Source organism: Etheostoma cragini, chromosome 5 (assembly GCF_013103735.1).
Source record: "Etheostoma cragini isolate CJK2018 chromosome 5, CSU_Ecrag_1.0, whole genome shotgun sequence".
In the NCBI taxonomy this organism is placed as follows: Eukaryota; Metazoa; Chordata; class Actinopteri; order Perciformes; family Percidae; genus Etheostoma; species Etheostoma cragini.
In genome coordinates this window covers 22,973,919-22,989,815 of record NC_048411.1, presented here as the reverse complement: position 1 = coordinate 22,989,815, position 15,897 = coordinate 22,973,919, and the positions used below count along the sequence as shown (strand labels likewise).

General features: G+C 38.4%; 2 protein-coding genes across 19 annotated transcripts in view; both read left to right on the top strand.

Moving 5' to 3' along the window:
- The first annotated feature begins 1,747 nt into the window (after positions 1 to 1,747).
- On the top strand, positions 1,748 to 15,338 carry LOC117944621 (kelch-like protein 20). 2 transcript variants are annotated; one of them, XM_034871613.1, is made up of 8 exons: positions 1,748 to 1,997; positions 4,519 to 4,676; positions 6,861 to 7,044; positions 8,691 to 8,834; positions 9,128 to 9,261; positions 10,242 to 10,453; positions 11,257 to 11,363; positions 13,704 to 15,338. In XM_034871613.1, the coding sequence occupies exons 2-8, from the start codon at positions 4,550 to 4,552 to the stop codon at positions 13,759 to 13,761; spliced, it is 966 nt and encodes a 321-aa protein (XP_034727504.1). In that variant the 5' UTR covers positions 1,748 to 1,997; positions 4,519 to 4,549; the 3' UTR covers positions 13,762 to 15,338. The 2 variants fall into 2 exon arrangements, with proteins under 2 accessions (XP_034727504.1, XP_034727503.1); XM_034871612.1 differs by lacking the exon at positions 1,748 to 1,997 and adding an exon at positions 3,708 to 3,979.
- Positions 15,038 to 15,897, top strand: part of si:dkey-21e5.1 (potassium channel subfamily T member 1) — a 64,026-nt gene continuing 63,166 nt past the window's right edge. For all 17 annotated transcript variants that reach the window (XM_034871592.1, XM_034871601.1, XM_034871589.1 and 14 more), the window contains exon 1: positions 15,038 to 15,173. In XM_034871592.1, coding sequence (XP_034727483.1) covers positions 15,107 to 15,173 — 67 coding nt within the window. In that variant the 5' untranslated portion in view covers positions 15,038 to 15,106. The remainder of the gene's footprint in view (positions 15,174 to 15,897) is intronic.

Here is a 15,897-nt window from a genome sequence, read left to right as displayed (position 1 = left end):
GATGCTAGTTAAGGTAATCTAAGGCTAACTTTAAACTGTAACTTGGATGTGTGCGTATCTAAGACCTCACTAACTAGACCCAAAGCTGGTATGATTTAGCAGTAATCACCTATGAAGGATAAAAAGAAAACCATTTGCACACCAACTGCCAAATAAACTGAATGTCTATGATGCAGGTTCAAGTTGTCTAATCTCTTCCTTTGTCTATGAAACTTCGTAAAACCTTACTTAGCAACACAAATACCCAAGCAGCAATCACCTTCCAACGCCTCAGACACGTTCCAGTGTATATCTTTCCCACCATAAGGGGAGATGACGTGTTAAGGATCACTAAAACGCCTTATTGTTATGACTTGTGATTGGCATGAAAGTCTCCCCGGACAGCTGCAGAAGAGCTAGTGTGTCATAGGCTGGACAGGCTTTCTGGCATGTGAGCGTTCCAACGATGAGTCAGCTGACTGAGGTCTTCCCTCACGCAAGACCACCACACTGTACTGTGAAGTACGTCACTCTTGTCTGACTGCAATGATGGACGGTCACCTTAAATGTCTAATGCATATGATGAGTATGTTTCATGTACATTTTCTAAACTTTCCTGAAGTCCCTCAACCGAAAAACTAAAGGTGAGGACATTTGTTGCATTAACACCCATAAAATAAGATCACAGGCTTATGATCAAATGGCGGGACATCCATTTGTACATTGTGTACTCTGGCAAACTTTCTGAGGCTGACTTAAAGGAACACTCATACATTCTGGGAATTACACTTGTTTCAAACTCAGAGTGGCAAAGTTCAGAGCTGAGTCTTGTGACCCAGTCATTTGAAAAACCACAAGGCTTTTGTTCAGATTTATGATGACTTTTTTAAATGCTGCATGCATTCACTAGACCCAGCTGTTGGTAGATGAATAGCATGTATACATGAGTAACGTAACTTTTTATAATAACATCTTATCTTCTGATGTGTTAAATGCACACAAACAAAAAAGGACTGGTATGAAGCTGTTGGAAGTGGAAGTGGTGACTGAGGGTTATTGTTTCGCTTTCAGGTCTCTCTTTAGAGTACTGACAGCGAAAAGATGGAATTGATATGGATACACTCATTACAATCTGGGTAAGATTGCAAACATGCTTTCCCTAAAAGAGCACATGTAGTCTGAGAACTCATCTCCTCACTACCATGACATAGATACTGACAGGATTGCAGAAAAAACAGGCTCACCACCTGTTCCTCTGTAAAATGTCCACTGGCTGCTGTACAAGATAAAGAGTTCATTTTGCCATCCATATATGCTTTGTCACTTTCATTTGATGCATTGCTTTTAGAATAACTACTTTTTATTCCTACTTCTTTTGCACCACGGTTCCTCACTATAAATCCAATGTGCACTGTGCCCCAAATGACGCCTGATTCATGTCAGAGTTTTTACCACAAAAGGGATATTGGACCATAAATGATCAGATGTCCACCCCAGATCAACATGATTTTGCTATAATGACTGCCCAAGGTTGGGAAAATCCAGTAACCCCTATCCACAGATATGTTTTACTTTTAATTCAAAAATATTGATGCAGGTTTAAGGAAGAAATGCAGATACTTTAGGTGAATGACCTGTTTATGGTCCAGCAGACAGCCTGTCAGCCGTTTTATCTTCACAGACCTAAATAAGCCCTTGACCTCCTAAAAATTTAGGATTTTACAGCCAAATGGCTTAAGGAGCTCAAGACGGGCGGGTGTGACAAGATCAGGAAACTGCCAGCCAAGTGTTTGCCAGCTCGGTGTAGATTCTGGGAGGGTTGTGTTCAAGACCTTGCAGAGGAGAAAACTTTAATTATCTCAGCAGGCCCTTTGGGCAAGTCTCAGCTCCTCATATCTGGATAATTAGACAGATCTAATTATCTTTATAGGTCTTTATTCCTCAAGACCTCGGGCTCATCTCTTGCTGGATTAACTCCGAAGGCCTCGCCTACAGGAGCACAGCAGCTGCTTCACCTGGTGTGTATCTATCTATCCATCTATCTATCTATCTATCTATCTATCTATCTATCTATCTATCTATCTATCTATCTATCTATCTATCTATCTATCTATCTATCTATCTATCTATCTATCTATTACAATTTAGAACTATCTATCTATATGCATTTTTAATTCCAGCAGGGGTAACTCTCAAAATCAAGGATGGAAAAGTCTGATATTTTTTTTATAGTACCAGACCTTACATCATGAGGAATATTCTTTAGAAATAAATGGAGATGAATAGTAAAAATGGGACCAAATTCCAGGAACTAAGACAAAAAAGGTCAATTAAAAAAATACTTATTAATGTGACTCAAAAAAATCTTCATGTAATCAGTGGTAGAGGAAGTACTCTTATAATTTCCTTAAGTAAAAGTAGCAATACTCCATTATGGTCCTTTGTTGTAATGTTGTAATAGGTGGAGGTGAAGATAATTATAACTGCTTGATATACAGTTGGGTAGTTTATATAATCTGTAACAATGCAGTATATATTATAACTGGTCATATGTTTTGTTTGTAAAATCTTTATCTGAAAGGTAACTGTAGCTGTTGAAAAAATGTAATGTAGTAAAAATATAAATTGGACATTTGATCGAGTAGAAGTATTACAGGAAGTATTTGTTTCTTTATTACATTAGAGAAAATAGAAGAAAAAAATGTTTGAGAGAAAGAAAAATACTGAGAGAAAAAGTTTGCATACCAATAGCAAAAACAATCTTTCTCAAAAGACTTTTTTAAACTCTCAAATACATATTTTTTGCTATCAGTGTGAAAAAAATACTCTCAAAAAACGTTAGTCTTCTTGCTCTGAAAAACCTAAGTCTTTGCTCTCAATTTAATTTTTTGCTCAGGATTTTTCTCTCGATGTGAAAATAGTGTCATGGGCGGGGCAACGTTCCTATTGGCCAGTTGGGTGAGCACCGTCTTGTCTCAGGAGTCCATCTGAATCATTACACCATTGTCACCATCATAGATAGATAACTAGCAGCGAGGCCACTTCTAAATAAATACCTTCTAATTATCCAAACCCTTTTTAACAGTCAAACTGAAACACTGGCAGTGAACTCCTGGTCCTGCAGCCACAGAAGCAGATCTGTCCCTCTGTCTGTCTTTCTGTTGGTCTGTCTGTCTGTCTATCTATCTGTCTGAGTCAGCTAACGAGTCAAAATGTGAGCCCTATAGAAGCCATGTACTGACAAAAAAAACAGCAGCGACTACATGGAATTTGCATTTGACCTATCTTCCTGACCTACATGAGATGAATCACCATTCCATCTGAGGCATTTCCGCAGGATACATTAAGTGTATAAATATAGGCAATCTGCAGCATAGCTCACGTGACAAAAGGGTGAGAGTATTGCAGGTGACAGCTGACAGGTGCCTTTTCAGACAGTAACATATCTGGACCCCTATGAAGAGAATCTGAAGACTAATGCTTCTGTCACCACTGATGGTGCATTCCGAGACTCTACAGTAACCAGCACAAGACTAGTACCTCAATTTATTGAGCCATGACACATGGTAGCCTGTCCCTGGTCTAAATTCCCACCAATGATACAGTTACTTATATGACATTGAAGAATCTCAAGTACATGTCAACAATTCTTTCGGCATGACAGTTGTGGAAAAGGAAGCTGGAACTAGGGTGTGTGAGTCTTGGGTTTCAGGGATGGTGGGATGAATCATACGGGGGTTGGTGGTGTTGCTACGGCAAGGAGGTTTTACTCCTCGCAGCGGTAAAGTACAATGTCATTCCAAGTGGAAAGCTCTGACAGGCAGTAGTTTACGGGCAAACTCTGGGGAACACAGTGGCATGTGGTTATAAAGCAAAGGAGACCAGAGACCTGACTGACACCTCGTGCTGCTTTGAGGCAGAAGCACAAAATTTGACCGGATTTGCAAACCCCGAGTAAAATACTGAGGAGATAAAACATGGGAGTGTGCGTTGAACAAGGGTAAGACAAGCCATCCTGATAAAGAGCCTGTAGTGAATTTAAGAGAAGCAAAGTAGACTTTGAGGCACATTTTCCATCATGTAAAGTATGTTATCATTGTTTGTGTAATTGCTACAATATAATTACTTGGAAACAGTGTGGGGATTATGACTGTACATCACATATTTCTATAGTAATCAATGAATTTCAAGTTGATTGCTAATTCGAAAATATTACTTTACACAGTATATGTATAATTTATCCCTGTATTTCGCTCTATTCTTTTTACTTGCATTGTTTTGTTTTTATACAAATTTAATGTTGGAGGGAGCCTGATATCTAAGATTCTCCTTGCTAACACTGCTTTTTCACATGACAAAGAAGAATAAAGAACTTGATACTTAAAGTTTTTTTTTAAACATTGTAAAATCATACAAATAGTATATCTTTAACTTTTCGTAATTATACCATTTTCTGAATAGTTCCCTCAAGAGTAAGTTGTGATGTCATAATCACCCCACATCATTTCTTCATGTCTACTTCATCACCGTGTGTTTTAGGGCGGCCCTGGAGGAACCAGAGTCCTGCCACATGCTGATCAAAGAGAGCAAAGGAGTCTCACACCGCCGTCGCCAACACATGCCAACCCCCCTCGCCCTTCGAAGCCAACTCAGCAAACTTCCCCCCAAAGATGCCTTCAATGACATGATGTTTGTGGGTCAGTTGCTGCATTTGGTGGTGTCCATCTCTGAATAGTAGAGTTTCTGATTTTAAAGACTTTCACCCATAACATTTAATCGCAATTTAAGCTGTTCTAGTTCTGGATGGAGGACAGAAAAATAGCACATGACAGTATCATTAGGGCTGATTAGGAGGAATATCCTTTAGAAATAATGAGAGTTTGAATGAAGTTTAAATGAAGTGTTACTGTAATGGAGTTTGAAAGAAGTGGGCGCATACCAGGCAGTGGTAGTCTAACAAAAGATGGTATTGAGTTGCATTATGGGAAATGTACCTGTACCAATTCCTACAGTAGGGATTTTTCAGCTTCTGTTGCATCAATTTTGACCATTTATTATTTGTTTTTTTTTTGTGTATCTTAGAATTTTCCCAACTTTGGGGAAGTGTACTGCTAAATTGTTGGAGTACCCCTTTCAAACAGCTTTAACTAACTACCAAGTACTGTGGCCACACTGTTGCTACTGTAGAGTAATTGATTCAGTCTGTTAAAGAGGCACTAACCAAAGACGATCTTTTATTAATATTTAATGATTAGCTAATATATAATTCTCAAACAACTGCAGTCTCCTGTCTGCAAAGTTCTTCGTCTTTATCTACATCACAGTTACTGTAATAACGAAAGTTGGGTAACACATTATTTCAAGGTGTGTGCATAAGACTGACATGACGTCATTATTATGACATGACACCTGTCATGAACATGAAGGAGTCCTTTTGAGTATTCATGACTGTTATTCATTAAGTGTCATTCGGTAAATTCATGACAGTCATATAAACATCATGACAGGTTCAAATTGTTTCACTTTACTTGAGGTTAAGGAAAAGTATTTATGACACAATTATTATGCTCTCACGACAGCCAACGTAAAAACCTGTGACATTTCAATGTAATGTTAACACATAAAATTAAATAGCTCATAAAACTTTGATAATTTTGCCTATAATGACATATTCATGACAGGTTATGTGTTCTAGGTTAATGTCAAGTTGTCATAACAAAGACATCAACAGGCTGTATTGTCTAATTTAATGTCAAGTTGTCGTAAAAAACAGAGATTCATTAATGCCAAGTTGACATCTTCGACAATGCTAACTTTGCATTAAAAATGTCAGAATGACAGTCATGACTACTCTAAATGACCGGTTTCATGTCATGATAATGACATTGTCATGTCAGTCTTATGAACACCCCTTCAAATAAACAACAGTACATTCCCTCTATGCAAAGGCTGGTAACATGAAACCAAGCACAGAGAGCTGCTATGCCAAGACATGATTACATACCGTATCGATAAATTCTGCCTATAGTATTAAAGAAGACAGTTTATCATATTGTATGAGAAAGGGAGGGCTGCTTTAAAAGGATAAACAGAAGTGGAAGCACAAAGAGGCACTGAATTTAAGATGTGAATCAAATGCTATGGCCTTAGCAATCAGCATATTAATGATGACTGTACGTTTTTAAAGAAAGAACAGAGTTCCAGAGAATTGTTAAGTCTTTTCCAAAGAGCACTGATACTACTCTGGAAGCTCGAAGGGCAATGCATAAGCATTTGCATTCTTATAAATTACTTATAATTTTGGGAATTTTTCACTTTTTTGGATCCCACCTCTTACTGATAAGGATCACTATGGAAACCAGACGAAACAGCTCAATACTATTGGATCCATGCATTTTTACTGCATGTTGAGAAATGCAACAAAAAAGAGAATTTGATTTTAAAAAAGAAACCGGAAGAGGAAGATCTTTAAAAATGAATAATTGAAATGGTCCGTTCTCATATAGCACTTTTTCTAGTCTTAACGACTACTCAAAGCTCTTTTCCGTGGTACAGGAACCGTTCACACACTGCTGCTGTACAAGGTGTGACCTGCTCATCAGATAAACACTCTCGCACATTTACACACCGATGGCGCAGTGTCTTGCCAAAGGACACTTTGACATGGGACATTAGTGTCATATATTTGCAATTTAAATATTCTTTTTCAGGTAATTATTTTCTAGGAAAAAAACATTCATGTGCGCAAAAAAGTGATTTATTTTTCTTTAATGGCAGGACAATAAAGACATACCTTGGGTCACCAGCAGACAGAAAACAGAATGATATGTTTTGCTTTGATTGTCATACTGTAAAATAGGTGCCCTGTTTTGTGTTGGCAGTTGGGGGATGGACCCAGACCAACCCATCCTGTTTAGTAGAACAGTTCTGTCCTGAGTACAACGAGTGGAGAACAGCAGCACGCATGGTCAACAGTCGTGGCAATGTGGCTGTGGGCACACTGGATGGCAAGATCTACACAGTGGGAGGGGAAGATAACATCCGATGTTACAGCAGTGTGGAGAGGTGAGAGACAGTGCACTTTATAATGTTTTTTACCAATAATTTGTGCATAGCGCTTTTAATTTGGCAACTACCTTTTCTCTCAAAATGTAAAACTTCAATTTTCTCCCCATGGTATTATCACTTTAAGCTTCTTAAGGCAATTTTTTTTTTGCTTTAAGAACCTCATATCATCATTGAATACATTTTATTTTTTTGTCACATACTCTTTTGAATTTTAAGTTCCAGTGGAATGCAAACATCCAACTTTGACTTTAGCTGTAACAGAAATAGTTTATTTTGTTTTAAGACGATTTTCTGGTACAAGGTTTTTCAAACTGCCATTTCATTACCTCACATCAGAAGCCATATCTTACTGTGATAAGTGAAAGCTGTCTAGCTCTGCTTTAAAGACAGTAACATTGTATTGTGCATGTCTAACCATAACCCAAACCCTGTCCAACTCTAATCCCTGACAAAAGTCTAACCATCAATATACCCCTCCCTTATGCTTATTCCTACTCTTCTAATTTTTTTAAATGCACAATTGCAAAAACTATCATAGACTTGCCGAATATTATTAAACAAAAAAAAAAGATTGTTCACTTTGTTTCATTTAATAATATTCGGCACAGCTACTCTGGAGACTGAGGTTGTGATTTTGGTGTCTGAGGGCCCATCCCCACTCATGAAGATAAAGGAGATGGCCGAAATGACTCCGCTTCCATTCATTGCCCTTTGTATAAATATAACTCATAGCCTGAGGTTTGCTATTTAACTAGGACAAAAAGCTGACCTTAGAAGCAATTCTTTAGAACTCTATATTTGTATATTCTATAACTAGATTAGGTGGGGGAAAGAAAGATCTCTATTCATTTGTTGTTGTTGTTTACATCACTGAACAGCAGAGGTCAGCATTAAGGCGGACATTAGCTGTACCTTTAGACATTAAAAACCACAAGCCATCTTTTTATTTTGAGCAAAGACAACCCCAAATCCTCCCTCTGCGGGATTTCCCTAATTTTTTCATGTTGCCAGGGCATTAAGTCCTCATATGTAATGCATGCCAAAAATCTTACTCTCTTTTACAAAGACACACACACAAACACACACACACACATACACACACACATACACACAGACACACACACACAGACACACATAGCTTCTCCTCAACTGGATGTCGATATATATTGATCATCCCTGGCGGGTTGCAGGCCATTAAGAAAAGACTTGTTCCAAACTGATCAGCTGTTACATAATGGCCTATACCAGCTAGCTCTCAATTTCGGGCTGCAACTAATCTCTGAGGGGTGGTTACAGTGCTGATATTCTGGGGGAATGGCTGTCATCCCACTCAAGCAAAAAAAGCTTATTAGAAGTGTTGTTTTGTGTGATGTAGGTTTTCATCTAGTGGCCTTGAGCTGTTACAGCAGAGAGGAAACACTGGCAGATGTTTACGTATACAGATGCCCACACATCACAAACACTTTCTCAGTTTCAATGTGTTCCTCAAAAGCACACAGTAGCAAGCATATAAAACAAAAAATATCAGTTTCCAGGAAAGCTTGTGCCTGTGTTGCTTCTACTCAAGTTGTTATAACCAGAACCACATCTTCTTTTTTTACATGCACTTTGACATTCCCGCGCTTTGATCCACACAATGGCAGGTACAACCCAGACACAGACAGCTGGAGTACAGATGTTGCGCCCTTGAGCAGCCCCCGCAGCGGTGTGTGTCTGGTGGCGATGGACGGATACCTGTTCGCTATTGGAGGACATGACGGCATTGCTGCCATTAATAGTGTGGAGAGGTATAGCATTAATGCTACAAAATGTAATTTTCTTATCTCAAAATTAACTGTGAATCTTCTTACTGTGGTACATGAGACTATGTTCAATGTATCTCCTTGACTTTAAGTGAGTGTGTTAAATGTATCTAAAATGGAAGTAGTAATGACTTTACCTGACATTTCCCATTACTTTGAAAGCAATTTGAAGTGGCTGACTCACAGGAAGGAACAAAGACACAATTCATTTGATTTATGCTAAAAACGTCAGACCATTTGTTGAATTGGTCTCGCTAACTTTTGTTTCATTGGTCTAGGTATGACCCAAAAATGAACACATGGAGCAAGCAGACAGCAATGCTGACCCGACGTACCAGAGCTGTGGCGGCGGTGCTGGAGGGACACTTATATGTGATGGGAGGGAATGATGGTGACATGGTTCTGAATTCAGGTTAGACGTAAAGAAATAAAAAGACTGTATTTGACATCAAACCTCAGCCACCCACACACATTGTCAAAGGAATTTATTCTACAATTTTAAATAACAGCAAAATCAAGAAAATCCTTGCTGCAAATGTGAGCAGCTGGGACCAACCAATGTCCTGATTCTGAAAATTGGCCAATGTTCTGACAATTTCAGCACTTCTTTAAATTCCTGTCGGATAACTCAATTCAAATTTTAATTCCATACACTTGTTTTTAGTTGTGTTATGTGTTGGATCAATGAAAGAAGCTTAAAGTGATATAAATCACTTACTTATGTGGGGTTGCTACTTACAAATAGTCAACTATAAATATAATTATTTTGAGCATGGAGGCATTTATAGAATTAATTGTTCCCACCGCTATTTGTAAAAAAAAATCTCAGCTTTCCTTGACAGCTTTTGACGTGTGGAAGAACTTAAGTCACACATAACAACAAGCTTGACCTTTCATTTTCTATGAGTTGCCCTAATTCGCATTCACAGAAAAACAAACACACACACACACACACACACACACACACACAAACACACACACACATTCTTGAGCCCTCTAACCTTGCCAAAGATAACCAGGAGGCTATGTTGTGCTGCCACTTGTCACTGACTATTTCAATCTGTGAGAAGTGCACGTCAGTGAAATTCCCACAACCTTTTTTGGTTCCCATCAAGTTCATGGGCATGCTAAATGGTTGAAAAAAAAAAAATGTTTTAAAAAGGCATTTGTTGAAAAAAAAAATAGAAAGCATATTCACATCGTTGGTATCTTGCTTTCTGGCAGACATATTCAGCGTTTTAAATACATCATCAGATCAATGCTCCCTAGATATGTATATAAATATAAACTCTGCCTGTCTGTAAGCTAGTGTTACTCATATAATGTGTGCTGTTGTGATTTATGGTGTATATGGCCTCTTTTGACTCCTGTTATCCTTGAAATGTCCCCCAGTGGAGCGATACAACCCTGTAGACGGTACCTGGTCGATATGCGCCCACATGCTGAGTCCCAGGGAGAACGCCGGCTGTGCTGTGTACCTGGGACACATCTACGTGGCTGGTGGCAAAGATGAGCTCAGCCTGGAGCTCTGCGGTGCTGAGAGGTTTCACCCAGACACCATGAGGTGGACTCCTGTGAAACGCATGAAGAGCAAAAGGGACAACGTGAGTAATGGAACACTATTGCAAGACACATTAGATATCAGGCCTCCCTTCTGATTTAAGGTCCAGTTTATTTTTACATCCAAATGATAAGAACAAAGACAAAATATGACTGACATGACTGAGGAAAGGAAATAATTTCCCTGAACAGATTACCTAAAATATTTCAGTAGAGGTTTAGGGTGTCATTACTATTTTTGGATCTCACAGTCTAAATTCTGTTCTTTATCTTCTCTACACTAGAACCCAACGGGGGAAACACTGGTCATATTTTTGGGCTTGCCATGGAAAGATTGGCAGGTGTAATCTTTGTTTACCATTTTAGTTTATTAGCTTATTAGCATTTGCCAGTAAACACAAAGCTGAGATGAGATCATAAACCTAATATGAAACCGTTGTTTGCTATTGCTATAATTGCCAAACGAAACATTAAGTGGAACACCAAAGTTATTAAAAACTCATCCTGAGGGGGAAATAAATGTCTGAAATAAATTTCATGGCAATCCATAGAAATGGCTCGTGGTGGCGCTGAAGGAAATTCAAAAGGATCACCAAAATCATTGTCTGGACACCATAAAAGTACAATATTTAGTTCCAATCTATCTATAAGTTTCACAAACAATTGCTGCTGGTATGTATATCATCAAAATGTAATGGTAACCCCTCCAGTAGATCTTTTTTTTTGACATTACTATGAATAAAGTCAAACCACTATTGAGGCTAAAAGGTATCTTGATAACAAATTTTCTTATCTTATCTTGATTTTATACAATTCTTTCATTTCACTCTTGTTTATTTTGCCTCAGATGTCCCTTGTAGTTTTCAATGGCACCTTGATGGCTGTGGGAGGCTCTGATGGTGTAACCAATCTGAAAACAATAGAAGCTTACTCTAATGAAACCAACACATGGAGGTAAGAGGAAAACCAATGCCATAACACCCGTAATGCTGCTTATTGCTTTGATGTTTTTTTTAACTAGGCTTTAAAAATGATTGATCGTTCAAATAATATAGAAATACTTTTTGTTTCCATTCCCTGTCAATGTGGTTTGCAGGAACCATAAAAGCTACACACTCCAGTAAGGTGCAGGGAAAATCAAGCTTTAAATACAGCCGTACAAAACATACAATATATTGTGTAGCCTACAGTGGTGCTCATCCGTTTATGAGCCCATACCATACCTAGAGATACAAGGGTACTTTCCATCAGTGTTGGGCAAGTTACTTTTAAATAGTAATTAGTCACAGTTACTAGTTACTTCTTCCAAAAAGTAACTAAATTAGATGATCAGTGACAAATAATAAAAGGAACTAGTTACTTCAGAAAGTAACTAATGCGTTACTTTCAAGTACATTTTTAGATGCTCAAATGTGACCCCACCTCCACCCCTCTTTAACAGACCTTAAAATACATGTGCATGTTCAATTGTTTACGATAAATCAGAATATTACAATGAAATCTACACTTCATACAATACCTTATTACCATGCAGAAACTGTACACAAATCTAAACTCTTTTTATGTTGCTGTGGGACGAAGTGAGAGTAGCCTCCAATCAAATGTAGATATCATGTCTAGGGGATTGATACAAATAACAATATACATGTTTTTGAACTTTTTGAATGTATTGCCCCTCAACAGGCCACAACTGGGCAAAATTAAATAATGCTTGTTAGGCACTACACCAAAAATGAATAAAAAAATAACTTATGCACTCTTTGTAGTGCAAATAATATAAGTGGCCCGATGTTTATTCTTTTGCGCTGGTGTGTGAGTCGAGCCGGCATGTGCATGTGTGTGTGTGTTTATTGTGTGTGTGTGTGTGTGTGTGATGAAGCCTAACTGTTATGGAAAGAGCGAGGGAGAAGTGAGAAAGTGACAGCAATTAGCTTCGGAGCGAGTAGCAACTCTAGAGTCATAGTGAGAGAAACAAAGTGTCTCTCCTGTGTTTTCTAGCCACAGTGGGAAATCTGTAGCATGAAAAATCACGCCATACCTGTCTCTCGTTGACTGACTCGCTTGTGTTGTTCGTTATGTGAAGAAAAAAACCTTTCCCTCTCGGCTCAGAAATCTAGTTGGTCTGATGAAAAAAACAGCTTCAATTATAGAACCCGCTGCATTTTTCGGTAGTAACAGTATTGGTGTTGTTAAGATGGGAAGAGTAATCGATTAGATTCCTTGTTACCAAAAAAAAGTAACAACGTTTGTAACACCGTTATTTTATAACGTTATTCCAATCACTGCTTTCCATAAAATCATCTCTCAATTCAAATTAAAACCATGCCAATCTCTAGGTATGGTGAAGGGTATGTGATGATGGGGGGGCTATTTTAATTCCAAAGTCCAAGGGAACTTTGTCCGGATGCATAGTATCCTGGATCTACGGAAAAGGATTAATGCCACTGGTGAAAAATGCATGTGAGTTCTGACTTTATCTCAGGATTCTGACTTTAAGAATAATGTCAGAATTCTGAGAATAAAGTCAGAATTCTGAGATTAATCTCAGATTTCTGAGAATAAAGTAAGAACTCACATATATTTTTCACCAGTTGCCCTAATCTTCTTCCGTACGGATCCAGGAAATAACTGGCTTTTAAAAATAAAAATCTGCCTAAATTATTAATTCACAAAGAAAATGTATGTCCTTTAAGGCTGGATTTTCCTATTTTTTAACTACGGCGTTAAGATCAATTTCCAAAAGAGGACTTTTTTTTAATTCCTTTTCTTAGTCAACTTTAGCATGGGTTCATAAACGTATGAGCACCACTGTATATCTAGACTGACAGTCAATAGTTTAGCATTAGGATCTACTCAGTTTTTAACAACAGATAACTAGATAAGAGTGAACTGGATAAAAGTATAGTCGATTCACACACTTGTGAGGAATTGATATTATTTACAATTGCACTTATTGTGAAATGACATGTGCAGTGGGATACTGGAAATGGGACTCAATGTTGACTCTGACATTGGTCAGACGTTAAGATGAATAAGGAAAACAGGGCATAGCCTTATCAACCAGAGGATTAGTTACTCCTATTATTAAAGTCCATCTTGCCATTATGATGCAGTTGTCAAAAAACTTCAAGTCTGCTGCTTACAGACAGACCAGTACATGGTGCCACTTTGTGATTCATGCACCAAGCTCATGTAAAGCTCCTATATCTTTTATATATATGCCTTTAGGCTGCTTACTGAATCTAAGTGCTTCAATGTCTGCATCTGACTGTTTTCCTCTCCATCTGTTTTTAGACACTTTGGAAGCACGAAGAGCAAGCATCCAGGAGGCAGAGTGGCTGTGCTGTGCTGAGACTCGACATTGCTCATATTATATGAACAGGACAGAGGTGTTAGAAAGAAATAGCATAATGGACGCAAATCAGGCTCCAGGACACATTGGGAAATGGTTCAAGTAAAGCAGGATAATGACTGAATAATTGAAGAGTTCACTTCAAAATGAGACATCACCGCATTAGTCAAACCTGGCAGCCGCTCTTACAAAAAGTCTACAAGCGTTGCTGTAAAGCACATTATAGGCTACCAAGTTACCATTTCAGTTATGGGTCTCTTTTAATGTCTCAAGCTTACAAAACAGACCTTTTTAATGATGACATGAATCAGTGGCAAATATATTTCAGGTTGTATTTTTTCCCCCAAAACAGATATGTCGAATATCTAGATTTACTGAGTGGATTCGGTACCACCATAATTACAGAGCGACCAATACTGGATATCAATCTAGCTCTAACCATAATATTAGACAAAAAAATAGCAATTTTAAACACAACTAAATATCTGGTGTTACACAAAACAATACCACTTGGTAATATTGTAATTTGTGCACTTATTAATTATTGACGACAGAGTAACAGTTGTGAGCCAGGAAGATGAAGGTGAACATGGAAGTAATGGAGGCGTTTGGTTAAATAATGTGCAGAAATTTGTAAGTTGAAGAATACTAATTCTTGGGGGTATTTTAAGTCAAGTTTAACCTTGATGTATTACAATAACAACAGTATTGCACAAGGATGTTTCAAAGGTGAGAAACTCAGGTGGCTGTTGTAAGTGGAGAAGGTGTACTGAATGTATTCAAAGTAATGTAGTATGGCCTGGTAAAATGGCAACATGATGCATATGGTGTGTTTTATATGTTATGAGCTTTTCTGAATTGCTCCAGTCTCCAGTTTTTAAAAGGTAGATCGTGATCATATCACTACAGTTTGTATGTACGTCAGCTTCTGTGAATTTCTGCGATGCTATCATAATCTTCCATTTACCCCTTAGCATTGACTGTAAACAAATTACTCTATCATATTTCACAAATTAGATTGTGTGAACAACCAAAGAATGGGTTATTACCAAAGCAATTCGCACAGAAATCACCAAAATCCGCTGGATAAAGTTGTGGAAAAGAAATCTGTGGGAAATAAGATCCTGAGTGATAAACAACTGAGTGAGATCTGACTGCTGGCATGGGAAAGCATAAGTGGCTGTGTGGGCTTTGAAATGATGACGCTCAGAGCTCTTTCCCCCGGAGAATAATGGACTGAAATGTGGAGAGGCTGAGCACAAGGAACGCACACAGAGCAACGCGGCTTTACCGGAGACACACACAAGCCAGCTGTGTCTCCCATCAGTCCCTCAGCGCACACAGAATGAATATTTTTTTCAATATGAGGGGGACGGTTGTGAGGCAAATAGCAGAGGACAGAGCTGTTGCAGGTATGTTTTTAACAGGAAAAAAACAGATGTAGCCTAGTAAGAGATTGTGGATTTCTAGAAGTTGCCAAGACTTTGCATGGACTGTGTAGCCTATACTCCGTCATTGGTGTTGGATATTGTGATATTATGAAAAAAATTTATAACTAATTGTTGTGGTCTAATAACCACTCAATGTGTTTGGTAACGGTCTACAGGGCATTTAAAGACCCGGTAAGACAGGTTTACTTGTTTTGGCTGACTGACATGTTGCAGTATTCACAAATCCAGTTGCACTTTCCACCATTCACCACCAGATGACTACGACTGATGAAGAAACAGTGTACATGGATCAACACTAGCATTTCACACCATTACATTGCTTATAAAACAGGAGCAGTTTTGTTTGTCTACTCTAAAGCAACAGTCTTGCTTCTTTACAACACAGACAAGGTGGCTTTGTAGTGCAAATGGGGTGGGCAAAAAACATGACGATGCAGAATTACAGCTGCTATTGTTAGGTTTATTCATTTCACTAAAAGCCTTTTGATGATAGGTTTCCTGTGATCATCAGACGGACCAGTCTCCTCAGTAGACACCAAATCCTTGCAAAGTTCTCCGGTAGATGGCAAGCACAGTAGGGGAGTTGAGCTTCCTCCTGCTGCTCTGTCCCTGGGAGAAAGGGATGCTGATGCTGACAGGAAAGCATGGAAACCAGCTGGGAATACATCACGCTTACATGATGTCC